The sequence below is a fragment of the Microtus oregoni genome, unplaced genomic scaffold, assembly GCF_018167655.1.
Source record: "Microtus oregoni isolate MIOR12 unplaced genomic scaffold, Mior012 000019F_ref0000042, whole genome shotgun sequence".
NCBI classification, from domain to species: domain Eukaryota; kingdom Metazoa; phylum Chordata; class Mammalia; order Rodentia; family Cricetidae; genus Microtus; species Microtus oregoni.
Window position 1 is genome coordinate 21878085 of NW_024543078.1, and position 15516 is coordinate 21893600.

General features: G+C 38.8%; 1 protein-coding gene across 3 annotated transcripts in view; it reads left to right on the top strand.

Annotated features, from left to right (window-relative positions):
- Aftph (aftiphilin) overlaps positions 1-15516 on the top strand; it is a 67014-nt gene that overhangs the window by 37701 nt on the left and 13797 nt on the right. For 2 of the 3 annotated variants that reach the window (XM_041669000.1, XM_041669002.1), the window contains exons 3-6: positions 5030-5181; positions 8243-8369; positions 9212-9268; positions 12303-12425. In XM_041669000.1, the coding sequence (XP_041524934.1) occupies positions 5030-5181; positions 8243-8369; positions 9212-9268; positions 12303-12425 (459 nt within the window). The remainder of the gene's footprint in view (positions 1-5029; positions 5182-8242; positions 8370-9211; positions 9269-12302; positions 12426-15516) is intronic. The other variant, XM_041669001.1, reaches the window with a different exon arrangement.

The following is a 15516-nucleotide window of genomic DNA, read 5'->3' on the forward strand; positions in this document are numbered from 1 at the left end:
GTCAGGGTTGGCCTGGCCCTAAGATAACATAGAATCACTTAGGCTACTATAAAGCACAATTGAACTCACACATAAGAGTGGGTTTATGGTTTCAAAACAATGCTGAAGATTTAGAGGAAAGATTTAGAATTTATGTTTAAGTAAAAACATAAATTCTGGAAGATAAGGGTAGAGCATGTCTCATCAGAAAAGGATCACCAGGTTGTAAGACAGCATCATTCCTAGCATTCCAGGAAGACCAGCTTCACACCTCATTCCTTTAAAGAGGTAAGCTGTATGTTTAACTTTCCTGGCTTCTTCGGTGCTTATCTGTGTGCACAAGGCTCTTTACCATCTACAGTGGCAGCTTACGATTGTCTGTAACTTCAGTTTCAGGGGATAGGCTGTTGGATACAGCCTCCATAGGCACCAAGTATGCAGGTGGCACACCCATATCATCACTGCCATGAGGACCAGCCTCTAGCAGCTCAGGAACTGAAGGAGAGCCACGGACTAATCACTCAACTTGACATTTCTATCTGAGGGAGTAAAAGTTAACTCTCTGGGGCCAGCGAAAGGGGACAAAACTTAGCTTTCTCAGACTGGCAAAAAAGGGAACACACACGCACACACACCTCTTTATGGTCTCTCTGTTATCTTCTCTCCAGTCTTAGTTTCTTTTCTTACATCTAGATGTATCCCTTCTGTCTCTCTTGAGTTCTTCCTTCTAACTAACTTTATATTTTCCCTTTTTATATCCAGCAGAATCTCTCAAGCGCTTTTATATCCAGCAAAATTTTTCAAGCAGTATAAAAATTACAGGGTGGTTACAATCTATTTTTAAGTGAATGATTACAATAAATACAAGTAAAAAACAGCATATTTTCCCTATCCCTCACATGATTAAACATTTTACGTATTACAGGTGAAAAACAAGTTGTCCCAAGAACCCACATGTATTCATGTCCAAGCAACTTGTTATAGATTAACAGAGTGTAAGCAAAACAAGGTATTTTTCTCGGCCAGTTCTTTTGCTGGCAGACTGCATTTTGCCATTAGAAAGAAAGGACCTACCATTTTATTATTTATCTCAAAAGGTAATCTTTTAAGAAAGCTTAGAATAATCACAAATCTAAACGTTTGTATATGAAAAACAGTCAGCTCTACTTTAAATCCTCAGGGTGCATACCCACTCATCAGTAGTTTTTTTGTTTGGTTGTTTGTTTAATTTCAGGAAGCTGAGGGCAGAAATGAGTACAAGGAATAAATCATCATCGACCCATCCTAGCAAGTCAGTCAGCAATAGCCAGACTGTCATTGTTCTTGTTTGTCTTTAAATTGTTTTCCAAGATTTTTCACCACAAATCCATTAACAAAAAAAAAATATCTTAACCTAACTTAAGATCTCTATTTAAAGATTTGTTTCAGCTATGTTGCACACTGAAACTCATGAGCATATCAACATTAAGATTAAAAGAACTTGAGCTAACTTAGCTTCTGGGACACAGCTGTTTTTCTTAATCATTAACTAAGCCACAGTTTATATGTCTTCTCAAGAGAAACAAACTGTGTGACATTTCCTTGTTCTTATTTTCCATCCTCTTCAGTCCCCGCTTTATCAGGGGTTGAGGCAGCACCATATCTTGCTTTTACTAAAGACCCTCAGTCATCAAAATCCTATTTAAACTAACACTATTATTGTATAAAATCATTGCTTCAGTTAAACAGCTTAGGAGGAAAACATCTTCCTAATAATCCACAGGTAAAAATGCCCAGTAGTTAATCATATAACATAAGGGCCAGTGGGGCTCTTCCCATGCCCATTCACACCATGCCAGATACCAGAGAAAAATGGCAGCGGCAAACATGGAAAGGCACAGCAGTAGCAGAGACATTCTGGGGCCCAGACTCTCGGAGCCTTGCCTATGAGGACCCATCAGGACCTTACATGCTGGTGGGCCCATCCACTGAAGTTAGTTGCCACCTGATGCTCCTCTGATATGGCCACTGGCAAAATAGAACTTACATATTTTTTAAGTCACAATTTAGATAATAAGTTACAACTTGCAAAAATTAGGTGATGCCTCCCTTATATCAAAACTAGAAGCGAATGTCATGTGATATACTCTGCTTAGAAATAGTTCATATAAGTTTTAAAGTAAATCCAAATTTAATATTTTACCTGAGCAGTTCTAGCCTTTGACGTGATGACTTTTTTGCTCAAACAATAATGGTAAAGAAATGGTTGTCGGGACAGGTGGTGATGGCTCTTTAATCCCAGCACTCTGGAGAAGGCAGAGAGGCAGGCCGATCTCTGTGAGTTTAAGGGTAGGTTTTCTTTTGAGCATGATATTGGTTGTATTTTTGTACCTATTCTACTTGCCAAGTTTTTTAACTTATATTTCATCACAGTTTTAACTTCATTGTGCTTTTAAAAGGGGCAGTGGTGGCACACACATCCCAGCCCTTCAGAGGACAGACTGTGCTACACAGAGAGAGCCTGTCTTGAGGAAAAAAAAAAAAAAAGGCAAATGTCACCACAAATTTAACTTAACCAGAATCTTTGTTGATTCTGTTAGCTGCGTTATGTTGAGCTCTTTCCCGGTGGCTGGTGCTGTTAGCAGATACTGGTTATTTAATATTTATTTATTGCTCCAATCCAGGGGTTGGCACAGAATGGCCTAGGGGACAAATCTGTCCCTTAATTCTTGCTTTAGTACATAAAGTTTTACTGGAACCCACTCAGACTTGCTTGTTTAGAGATGGGTTACAAAGCTTAAAGTATTTACTGTATTACTGTCTGCTGAAAACCTTGCTAACCCCCATTTTGCCTCATCTAACAAAAGATTGGAAGTAAATGTATTTTATATCTAATTCTAAAGACACGTAAAACTCAGTTTTAAATATTTGATGTAGTTTATATCCTTTGTGGAGAAACGCTGAAGAAAAAGAGGTCGAAGTCATTAGGTTAATGGAATTTCCTCCCTCAAATACACTGCAGTCATTTGAGCGCTTGTTCATTGCTAACCTCAGACGCCTAAGTTACATGTAGGATTGCCCAGCCAGTTGAATTTAGGATTCCTGTTTACTTCTGGTGACAGGTTGAGTCTTTTCCCCCATCCCTTTAAAAAAGTAACAAAGATGATACAGTAAAGATTGAATTTTCTGGTAAATAAAATGTAATCCTGGGTGAGTTTTTATTTTCCTTCCCTGCACTGGAGGAAAGTGCTCATCAGGTTTCCAATTAGATAGTTATCTGATCTCTTTCAGAGGCACCTCTACCTCTGTCCGTTCCCCCTGTTGAAGCCAGTTAGTACTGGGTCCCCCTGACAGGCTCAAGTTTCAGGAGCCTGGGGATCTTTAGTCTACCCTTTGCTTCAGGGTTCATAATTGAAAGTGAGACTTGTTCATCTCCCATGAATCTAATGAGGGCGGCAGAGAACTTGGCAGAGTTAGCAAAGGAGTGCCCTGAGACTAATTATAAGTGATAAGGCTTTTGCTCTAGTACAGCTTCCAAAAGGGAGATTTGATCACTTGGAAAATGTGATTATGGAAATTATGCCCTTTGTCTGTCTTTTTCCTAGTTACTGACTACAAAAAGGAGAACTCAAGTGTTAACTTGTTTGTGTCGGTAGCCAGGAGGAATTTTGGTGTGATATTTTTCTGTTATCAACTTCAGTAGTACATTTAATCTTCTGACAAGCTTTAAGTTATAACAATTGTATTTCTACTAATGTTTAAATAATAAACTTTACCCAGTTTTAAAATGTCTTGTATGTATATGAAACACAATTAATGGAAATAAGGTTGCATATACAACAAATTACAGTGGTATCTCCCCTAAAAAAAATCACTATTCTGAATCCAACAAATTTGAATTAATTAAAAAAAACTGAAAATGCCAAGTGAATTTATCTGTTTATTTTATGGTGAAAGATACTCTAATAAATGTCCAGGCTTTATCTCAAGGTAAGTAAAGAAATGGAATTTCTAGAGGATAATGCATAATATTAAAAATGATAAAGAGATGTTGAATTTTTTTATCAGTAAAAATTGAAACACTCAGGCCAGCAGGATGGCTCAGTGGGTAAGAGTGCTTGCTGCCAGGTCTGAAGGCCCGAGTTTAATTCCTGCAATCCATGTGGTAGAAGGAAAGAACCAACCTCCAAAGGGGACCTCTCTCCTCCAGATGTACACCGTGGCCAGCAGTCCTGCCTCCACTGCTGCGCAGAAAATAAATACATGTAAAAATAGTGACTTTATTATCTTTAAGTCTGTGGAGGTGTGTGTGTTTGCATATGGGCATGGGCATGTGAGTGCAGGTGCCCAAAGAGACTGGAGTTGTGAGCAACCCAATGTAGGAACTTGGGTCCTCTGAAGAGGAGACGTGCTCTGAATGACTGAGCCCTCTCTCCAGCCCCACCTCCAATTTTTTTTTTTTGAGACACTTTTTTTTTGTATTCTGCACTTGTTGCAGCAGAGGTATTTCAAAAAAAGCTTTCGTGGTTAAGTGTTTATGTCAAGAAAATGGTTCTGATTAGCTGCTGCAGCTACTTTTCCAAATACCCCCACCTTCCTTGGCCTGTGTGTCTCCGTGTTTACTCTGTTCACTGAGTAATGGAAAGAAGATGAGCGCTGAGTGGTTTTATTTTCCTTTGGTTTGACTTTTGGAAGATTATTCAAACTTGGAAGTAACTTTCTTACTATACAACAGAGTACTAACTTTTTCTTTGAGGAGACTCTAGCAGACTAATACTATATGGAAAATACAGTGGATGCTTCTTAATACTTCCCTAGTTTGTCACCTGCTGAGCACAGCAACAACCGATTGCGTGGTCATTTAGAGTAGTTGTTGTGAAGTTGTCTCTGTCACTGTTTTCTGTACTGGAGTGGTGGTTTCCTTTATTCTTACAATAGTAGATTGTTCTGTGTGTGTATGTGTGAGTGGAGAGAGAGAGAGAGAGAGAGAGAGAGAGAGCGAGCTTGCACTAAAATTATGACATCATTAAAACTGAAGAAATGAAAGTGAACTTTTTGGGGGTTGATTCAGACAGCTTTACTCAACCGGTTGGAGAGAATTTTCGAAGCCTGTTTTCCTTCTGTATTTGTCCCTGATGCTGCCGAGGAAGTTACTTCCCTGAAGCACTTGCTGGAAACAAACACCTCGCAGATAAAAACAAGAGAAGCCTTAGCTGAAAATGGGTAAGTAGTAGATAGTTCTTAGAGAACATATGACTGCTAGTTTCAGTTCTAATTTGAGAAGATCTCACAGCATTGTTTAAAAATATTATATTTGTAGCCTAATCATGCACTATAAGACTAGAAAAATATCCCTGTTTCTCTACTTTTGATATGTTTCTTTTGAAGTTTTTAAATTAACATTCTAATCAGCCAATGTTATGTTACCTCCTGACTACCTAGTGTGATAAATGAGCTGGTTTTTGTTTTAGGCAATGTCTGACTATATAGCCATAAAAAGCCACACACACACACATACACACACACACACATACCAAGCTACACTCAAACTCAAGGACCTCCTACTTCAGTCTCCCAAGGGCTGAGATTACCCACCTGACATCTGTGAAAATGTGTCACCACACTTGGCTTAATTAAAAATGTAGATCTTCTGTTTTTTGTTTTCATCTTCTCAGGATACTTACATCACAGCTTTTGGTTTATTTTTTTAACTCTCATTTTCTTTTTAACTGTGTAAATACTATGTAATGCTAAGTAAGCCCTTGTTTTCTTTTATACACTATCTTCCTAAACTTTATGCAAGATGAGCATTCCCAAACTGGAAATCCAAACTTTGAGGTACTGTGAAACCCAGCCCTAGGGAACTGCGGATGTGGATCAGCTGAAGATTGTTGGCCTAGCCTGCTTGTATAAGGTCCCAGGTTTGGTCTCCAGCACTGAAAAAGGCAGAGAGGTTGATTTTTGTTTTAATCCACAAATTTTTGAGCATTGACATGGTGTCCAAAAAGTTTGTGACTTTGAATGTTTCAGGTTTTAGATGCCCAACTGGAAAAATCTACCCAGATATTCCAAAACCTACCAGTCTGAAGCCTAAAACACGCCTGCTCTCAAGCACCTCACATATTCTGTCCTTTATCTTCTACCCTGAGCCCTAACAGCCTATTCTTACAATTTTACTTGATCAGGTTTTACTTGTGATTAAATTTGTCAGGCTGTCATCTCCTGCTTCACCCTCCACCAACTGCCTTGCTCCTATTTAGAATGGTTCAGCCTAGGCCTCCTTATACCTGTCCTCTTAAGACTTCCCCTTTATCCAATTTGGTATAACCTGTTAGGGAAAATGCACACAGACAAAGTTTACTGTATTCTGTTAGTACAAATTTATACGTTGTTGCTGATCTGAAATTTCACAATGAAATCTCTTTTTTTTTGATGAAGTCTCTTAATGGAGTCCTTTCACTCATCATGGTGATGGCTTGTCCTTCAGTAATGAGTATTCTTTTTATGGTTTGACCTTTATGGTTACCATCTCCCCTTTGCCTCTATTTTCCTTTCCTAGAATTCCTATTAATTATTTGATGTTAGGGTGTCTAAATTTATTTTCTGGTTTTAATTTCAAAGTTACTTTTATTTTGGGGCTTTCTTTTTATAATTTATTATTCATTCTCTGCCTCTGGAAGCAACCTTTTCCTTCTCAAATATTCCCTCTTCCATTTAATTAAGTCACTTGTAACTTGTTTGTGTCTCATTGTAGCCTCAGTATTTCTGTTACAGACTTTCAAAAAGAGCACAAATATACCATACAATAATTTACCTCATAAAATACCAAAAAGTGGTCATTGCTGGCCTAATAATAGGATCCAAGTAGTAAAAGACATCTACTGAGAGCTGAAGGCTGTAACTAAACTAATGATAGTGCATTGACCTAACTACGTGTTATGTAGCCACTGGCAAAGTCAGAGCAATCCCTCCCTGTCCATAGGGAATATGTTCCAAGATCCCTGAAGGTGCCTAAAATATCGAGTAGTGGTAACCTCCAAACCTGCTGTGTTTTTTTTCTGTATGTTCACAAAGCCTCATTTATAGATTAAAAATAGTAAGAAATTTTAAATAGTAACTAAGGGTAGAAGATCATACAGTGATCAGAGTTATATGACTTGATCTGAGCATACCTTACTGTACTGTGATATGAGATGAGATATGAGGCAGATACTTATAATAGCACCTAATAAATTAATGTATTATTCTTACTAGAATTTCCTTTTTAATATTTTCATAACATAGTTGATCACGGGTAACTGAAAACCGTGAGAAAGAAATGGCAATGGCAGATGGGGTAGAAGATGCTACTGTGCATATGCAGGCCAGAAAATACAATCAGAAAAAGAAATAGAAAATTGCATATTATGTAACTATATATAGAGAGAAAGACCTGAAGAACAGTTAGGTGGTAGCATACAAATCCAGCACTCTAGAGGCTGAGGCAAGAGGAGCCATAGGCCAGGTCTACCAGAGCCTGTCTTAAGCCACAAAAAGGAGAAAATGCAATAATTGGGAAACTCTATTAAAATGGTGGGTGCCAGGTGATTTTTTTTTTCTTTTAAATACTAATTTTTCGAAACAATATCTCATGTATCACAGGCTAGCTAGCCTGGAACTTCCTCTGTAGCCAAGGATGACTTTGACTTTCTGATCTTTCTCCTGCGTGCTGCTGGGGATGTAGACCTGCACCACGATGCCAGGTTTTCTCAGTGCTGCGGATAGAAGCCAGGGATCTGGGCATGCACTGCAGCACCCCAATTATACTGTACTCAGCCCTTAAATGTCTTTCTTCTACAATAAAAAGAACAAGCTAGAACTGGAGAGATGGCTCAGCAGTTTAGAGCACTTCACTCTTGAAGAGGACCTAGTTTTAGTCCCTGGCACCAACATGGTAGCTCACAGCTTTCCATAACTCCACTTCCGGAGATCTGATACCCTCTTCTTGCCTCTGAATATATGAGGCACAAATGTGTACACATATACACATGCAGACAAAATACTCATAATATTAAATAAATAAATAATTTTTTTAAAGGAACAAGCTAATTCCTGGACTGTATTCCTTCATAAAAGTTTAACTTAACCTTTCTAATTACTGTTAGTGCTGACTTTTGGTTGCACTGAGATAACAGTTGATACAAGATTAATTGCAATGCATAGTATACCGTCAATGTATTGAAGGTGAAGTTTATAGTGAAAGCGCTCGAGTAACCTGTTGTTGGCTTCATTGTGGCCTTTACAGTGAACTGCTGGATGTATGGACGGAACTGCAGGATATTCATGATGCACATGGCTTGAGATACCAGTGGGGTGGCTCCCATAGCAACAAGAAGCTTTTGTGTTCCTTGGGAATAGACACTCGAAACATTGTGAGTTTGTCAGAATCTTGGAAAACCCTTTAATTAACCTGTGTATTTTTTAAATTTACTATTCAGTTTAAGCTGTGACTATCCAGCTCTACAGAGAAATGGTGGCTTGAATGTTCTCTTATTTTGAACGTGGCAATTTTAAGACACTAATGTTCCTCTAAAGTCAGTGGTCTTTTTTTTTCTTTTAGATTGATTGATTGATTGTGTATACAGTATTCTGTCTGCTTGCATGACTGCACTTCAGAAGATGATCTCATTATAGATGGTTGTGAGCTACCATGTGGTTGCTGGGAATTGAACTCAGGACCTCTGAAAGAGCTGCTAGTGCTCTTAACCACTAAGCCACCTCTCCAGCCCAAGTCAGTGGTTCTCAACCTTCTAACTCTGTGGCCCTTTAATACAGTTCCTCATGTTGCAGTGAGCTCCAATCATAAAGTTAGTTTTGTTGCTGCTTCATAACTCTAATTTTGCTACTGTTATGCATCATAATGTAGATATCTGATATGCAGATTGTCTGATAGGCGACCCCTCTGAAAGGGTTGTTTGACCGCAAAGGGGTTGCGGCTCATAGGTTAAGAACCACTGCTCTATTTTTTTTTTTAAGAAAAGTTTTGTTTTTCCTTAACTGTAAAATGAAAAATTCTATTGGGTTACATATATACACACATTTATATATGTGCACACATGTAGTGTGTGTGTCTGTATGAGCCCGTAGGAAAACTTAACTTTATTCTGTTCATCATTCACAGTATAATAAAAACATTGTAAGCATATTAGAAGCATTTTCAAGACAGACAAATCATTCTCTAAATACATGTTCTTTCTCCCTAATACAAACATAGCTGTTCACTGGCAATAAGAAGCAGCCTGTTATAGTACCCATGTATGCAGCAGGATTGGTAAGTGCAGAATATCTGTGCATATATTCATCTTTATCATGTTTAATTTTTAAATCATTTTATAGCATGACAAAAAGGTTTGTTTTGAAATACGGTCTTTGTATGTAGACCTGGCTGACATAGAATTCTTTATGTAGAACAGTCTGGCCTTGACTTAGAGATTCACCTGTCTGACTTTGCCTCTTGAGTGCTTAAAATTAAAGATGTGCGTCACCACACTTGCCAGAAGGTGGTGGTGGTGGTGATGGTGGTGGTGGTTTGGGTTGGTTTGGTTTTGGTTTTTTTCTTCTTGTTGTTTTCTTCTTGTTGTTTTGTTGTTGTTGTTTGTTTGTTGTTTTTTTTTTTTAGGGGGTGGTTTGTTTTTCCAGGCAGGATTTCTCAGTGTTATCAGCCTTGACTGTCGTGGAACTCACTGTGTAGACCAGGCTAGCCTTGAACTCACAGAGGTCTGCGTGCCTCTGCCTCCTCAATGCTGGGATTAAAGGCGTGCGCCATTACCTACACCGGCAGGGTGCTGACTCTGGTCTCACCCTCGTGAGGCAGTACTGAATCTGAGCCATCTCCCCAGCCTGTATTTTCTAAACTTTTAAAAAGAAAAAAGAAAGTGCCTAGAACCTTTGAGATATGTTTTAAATTCATTATTAATTTTAAATAAAACAACATTGAGGCTATGGATGTCCAAAAGAGCTTGAAAATATCAAATTATAGTACATGAAAACGAGCCACGACCTTAGTTAGAGTTTCCATTAATGTTTTAATATTTTTAATGTGTTAATTGTATTTTTCAGATATGCTAGGTAGTTCTGGCAAATGGGCATTTTTCATTTTATTCTTTAGCAAGATTCAGTCACATTTTGAAGCTTTTCGTGGAGTGAGTACACATGTGTGATCAATGCGCATGTGGGTGCAGGAGAACATAGTCCTGCTCTTCACTCTCTGCCTTCTTCCGTTGGGGCAGAGTCCAGCAGTGCTCCTGTGTCCAGCATTCACAATGCACGAACAGCCTCACCCACCGGTCCTCAGGCCTGCACAGCAAGCATTTAGAGCCAGCTTCTCAGTTACATTTTACAGTTTGATGTTTGTGGTTTGTGGGTGAATTATTGCTAAATGAAAATGTCCTATTTGTTAAACTAAAAATGTCATGTTGGGCTGGAGAAATGGCTCAGTGGTTAAGAGCATTGCCTGCTCTACCAAAGGTCCTGAGTTCAATTCCTGGCAACCACATGGTGGCTCACAACCATCTGTAATGAGGTCTGGTGCCCTCTTCTGGCCTGCAGACATACACACAGACAGAATATTGTATACATAATAAATAAATAAATAAATAAATAAATATTAAAAAGAAAAATGTCATGTTATTATAAGGAATAAACTGAATTTAAGGGAGAATAATGTAAACACTAAAGAAACCTGGGTGTGGTAGAGCAGACCTTGAATCCCAGCACTGAGGCGGTGGATGCAGGAGGAGTTCAGAATCATCCTTAATCACGGCTTAGTTCAAGACTAGCCTGGGCTACATAAGACCTTGTCTCAATGAAAGAAAAAGTAAAAAATCATAAAACAGTCTAAATTAACTTGACTTTTTTAATCCACATTTTATTTTTTGTGAATAGGCTCTAATTTTATTGGTACTGAAGTAGAACATTGTGATTTATTTTTGCAGTTTGTTGTGGAATTTTCTGTGCCCAAGCTTTCTTATCAGTTTGTATGCTTTTCTAGGCAAATAAAGTCCAGAACATTTCTTTAATTTATTGGTTATCTGGATTTCTTTTTTCAAACAGTAGTACTCCAGAGGTGTTGGTGTAGTCCCTTGATCTGAGTTAGGAACTAGGAATTCCTCTTGTGGACAGTTTGGTCATCTTGCCGACAGTGGCCTGCTTTATTCACATGTCATATTAGCGTATTGGCTCTGCGTCCTGGGAGGAGTTGGCAGCTAAGGCTTACGCTTCATTTTTTACTTTATTGCCTATAATAGTAAAAATATACTATTTTAAGCCCCATGCTAAAATTTATTTAGTGAATATAAATAGATCTTCCCACTTCTGTGTCTGTGGTTTGTGGGTGTGGGCTGTCAGGTACATGTTGTATGTCTCTGTCCATCTGTTTCCCTGCATGGGTAAGCAAGGGTCACTGTGCCAACCTTTTATCACCTGAGTAAACATTGAACTAGTAAGGGTCCTCATGCTTGCAAGGCCAGTACTTTACCCAGGGGTATTTTTAATACCAAAATTGAATTATACCTGATTTTTTCCCCCTGTGGTGCATTTTATATGGAGGAGTATACCTGAAACAATTATTTAAGTTTCTGGTTCTCCAACTTCCTCAAAAATTTTTGTAAGATTTAAGACACAGATATCTCTGGTCTAGGTGTGATGGTGCACACCTTTAATTCTAGGGAGGCAGAGGCAGGTGATCCTCTGAGTTCAAGGCCAGCCTGCCTAATCTACAGATTTAAGATTTTACTCTCTGTTTTAGAGGTACACAGAGTAAATTTTGTCTTGCAAAACCAAAAGACTCCAGGCAGTAGTGGCTCATGCGTTTAATCCCAGGAGGCAGAGGTGCATTTCTCTGAGTCAGAGGCCAGCCTGGTCTACATAGTGAGTTCCAGGACAGGCAGGGCTGCACGGAAAAACCCTGTCTTTAACTCCTCCACACACAAAAGTGTGTTTGAATTGTTTGAGATCAGTGGAGTAAACAGAGTGTTTTCCCTCTGAAATGGCAGTCTCTCTGTGCTTTCTTTTCCAGTACAAAGATCTAAGTACCAAGACACCAGCTCAGGTTTAAATATGTTAAAGTCATACTAACAGACATTGTGCTTTCAACATACCACATAAAAAGATTGCCTTTTTGTGTCATATTGGTATCTTAAACATCATTAAATAAAATCTTATTTAAATGGAAGATTTGACTTCAAAAATTTTATTCTAAAATATATATATAGTACTTTGGAAATGATCTTTTTTCTTTTAAATTGCCATTATTATAAACTTTGTATTGATCCCTCTCCAATTAATGATGAGTTTATCTTTTTCAGGGTATGTTAGAGCCCACCAAGGAACCATTGAAACCACTGTCTGCTGCAGAAAAAATTGCTTCTATTGGTCAGACAACCATTATGACACCAGAAATGAACACATGTACATCTGATCCATTCCAGGTAAAAATATTTGTATGTGTTGTAAGCGTGTATAAGGACACATAATTACACATACTGGTTTATTTTCTTTAATATATCTTTTATCGTTATATTTTTAAAACTTTACAGTAGATGTGTTTTGATTGTTAATTAACACTCTTAGAATATAATGGACAAATTATCTGTAATTTTCAAAAATAAAAAGATAGCCAGGCAGTGGTGGCACACACCTTTAATCCCAGCACTTGGGAGGCAGAGGCAGGCGGATCTCTGTGAGTTCAAAGGCAGCCTAGTCTACAAAGCATGTTCTAGGACAGCCAGGACTACAAAGAGAAATCCTGTCAAAAAAAAAAGAAAAGAAAATGATGCGTAAAATATAGGTCTGAGCCTTTCAAGTATGTTTCAGGAAACATCTGTTGTTAACTGCTGTATGCCACTGTGGCTTATTCTTTGGCATAGTTTAAAGTTCATTTCCAAGCCAGAATATCACTGGCTCAGTAAGATAGCCAGACATGGAGTGCACACCGCCTGGCTCTGTGATGGTGGGGCAGAATGCCTCAGTTACTCTTCTCCTTGCCCTCACACTGCACTCGCAGGCCCACACTGCTCTGGGATACTTACTGAAAATGGAGCTTTTGTATCGCAACGTTAGTGTCAGTTTTTCTTCTTTCCTCTTTTCCCCCTCTATACAGCCATCCCCATCACTATTGCTTATTCCGTTGGAGTTAGCTGTTGCTTGTCATTTTGCCCCTACAGCTTAGAAGCTTCTGGTCATAACTTTACACCATGTTATATTCTTACATAATTTAATTCAGACTTAACTGAAGGCATATTTCTAGGTAACCAAATGAAATACATGTATTTTAATTTAGAATTCTGTGCTAGTTGGCTTGGCTCCATACCTGTGATTCACCTTAAAATAGGACCTGAAGTGCATCATAAAGATCTTCATATAAAGTCCACTAGTCATTGGGACACCATGTATAATTTTTATGTCACTATTTTGGTCCATACAGTAATGCTGTTGTGTCTGGTGGTGGTTGTGCTTTTCAGGTGGCATGACAGTAATCTGTAATACTGGAAGCTTGCGAATTATATCAGAAATACCTGTTCCCTATCTTGTTTTTCTTTCTTTTCCTCCCCAGAAACCATAAACCGTGCTTCCTTTTGTTTTCATTTTTAGCATCACTGAACCACACTGCCACACCACAGCTGCCTATTTTCTTCTCAGTCTACCTACCCCATCCCAACTTAAATACTTGCCTCATGGTGTGGGTCCCCCCCCCCAACCTGAGTATGACTTGTCAGTCCTATAACCGTTGTTGAGGGATTTGAAAGCCTTGGAGCCAAGTGTACTGACACACCTGTAACTCCAGCGCGTGGGAGATCGAGGCAAGGAAATCTTGGGTTCAGACTGAGGGGGAAACTAGTAATGACACCATGAAAGTGTGGAAAGGTAAAAGCCTCGGAAGGAGGGGACACCAGGGTAGCTTTTTTGTGTGTGTGCGTGGGGCGGTCGGGTCTTGAACTTACATTTCATTATACAGAGGCGAGTATGACTGACATCATCCCCCTGGTCGTCAGTAGCAGCTTCAGCCACTTGATAGAGCTATTTTAGTTGTGAACGAGAAGGTTAAGACCGGGGCTGGGGAATGGATACCATGTACCCCCTTTTCAGTAAGGAAACATACCTGGATACGCCGAATGACTTGCCCAAGGTTGCACATCAGTAGGTCTCCTTTCGCCAGCCTCCATATTTCTGTTTTTGTTAGCACGAGGTTTTCCCCACAATTAGTTTTTAGCTTATTTGAAATAATTACAGATATCCAAGTTATTTCAAAGGTAGAACAAAGAAAAGCCCTGTGCGTCCTTTGCCTATGTACCCTCTTGGCTACCTTTTACATAATTATAGTAAATATAAAGTATAATCAGGAATAAGATATGATCTTGTTTATATAGCTATGAACCCCTTGGTCACATATGTGGATGCAGGTAACTACCCCACAATCAACATAGAGAATGTTCACTCGCCACGGAGAGCTTCTTAGGAGCTGAGAATGTAGTCAGGCCCTTGGGAGCTGTGTACTGCACAGACATGGAACAAAGACACCCTCAGTGGTCACTCTCCCTTCTGTCCCACTGTCTTTCAGCCCTGGCATCTCTTAATGTCAACATTTTACTTGGTTTTATACCTTCCTCCTCAGCCTCTAAGCTGGACAGACTGAGCTTGATTTATGGAGATTAAATGCTTATATTAATTTGCCTATCCCTATTTTACCAAAACAATTATATTATCTTCCCCAAAGAACTAATTCATGTTCCTATCCTACATATAATAGTATCTTTACCCAGGAAAAAAAAAAGTAAGTATAATGTTGTAATAGCACCTTCCTTACAGTGAAGCATGGCTAGAATGCCAACAACATGAATGTAAATGAGCAACAACATGTTGTATTTAAAAATCTAATAGAACACAAGTTATTTCCATAGGTGTTGCTAATACAGTCAACAAAAGAGAAAACATAAACAGTTTTCTGTATAAAAAAAAATCTTAAAATGAAGTTACTGCTTATTTAAAGAACGTCTGCCAACTATCTTCTATTTGATGTTACATTGTTCACTTTATGTTATGAACTTTAAAAACCTAGAGTAGTCAAAGCAGTTGTAAGACTTCACTGTCGTACATAAATCCCCTAGGTAGTGCATGCAGTGATCTCACTGGGAGGACCGAAGAGGAGTACGAGCTCAAAAACCAGCCTAGCTTCACATAGTCAGTTTAAGGCCACCCTGAGCAACAAAACAATACCCTGTCTCAAAAAAAAGAAAAAAAAAATCTGATTGCAAGTAATTTCTAAGCCAGAAAACTTGACTAAAATAAATCCCTGGCCTGTTCTGGAGGTACACACGACATATCTGCAGTCTAGCTATTGAATAGCTGGAAGCACAAGGACCACAGGTTTGAGACTCGGCTGAGAAATTTATCTCAATAATATATTAATTTATTAATTGGACTGGAGAGATGGGTCGATGGTTAAGAACACTTGCCTGTGCAAGCATGAGGTCCTAAGTTTGAATAACCGTGGACATATCCACTCGAAGTCTGTAACCCAGT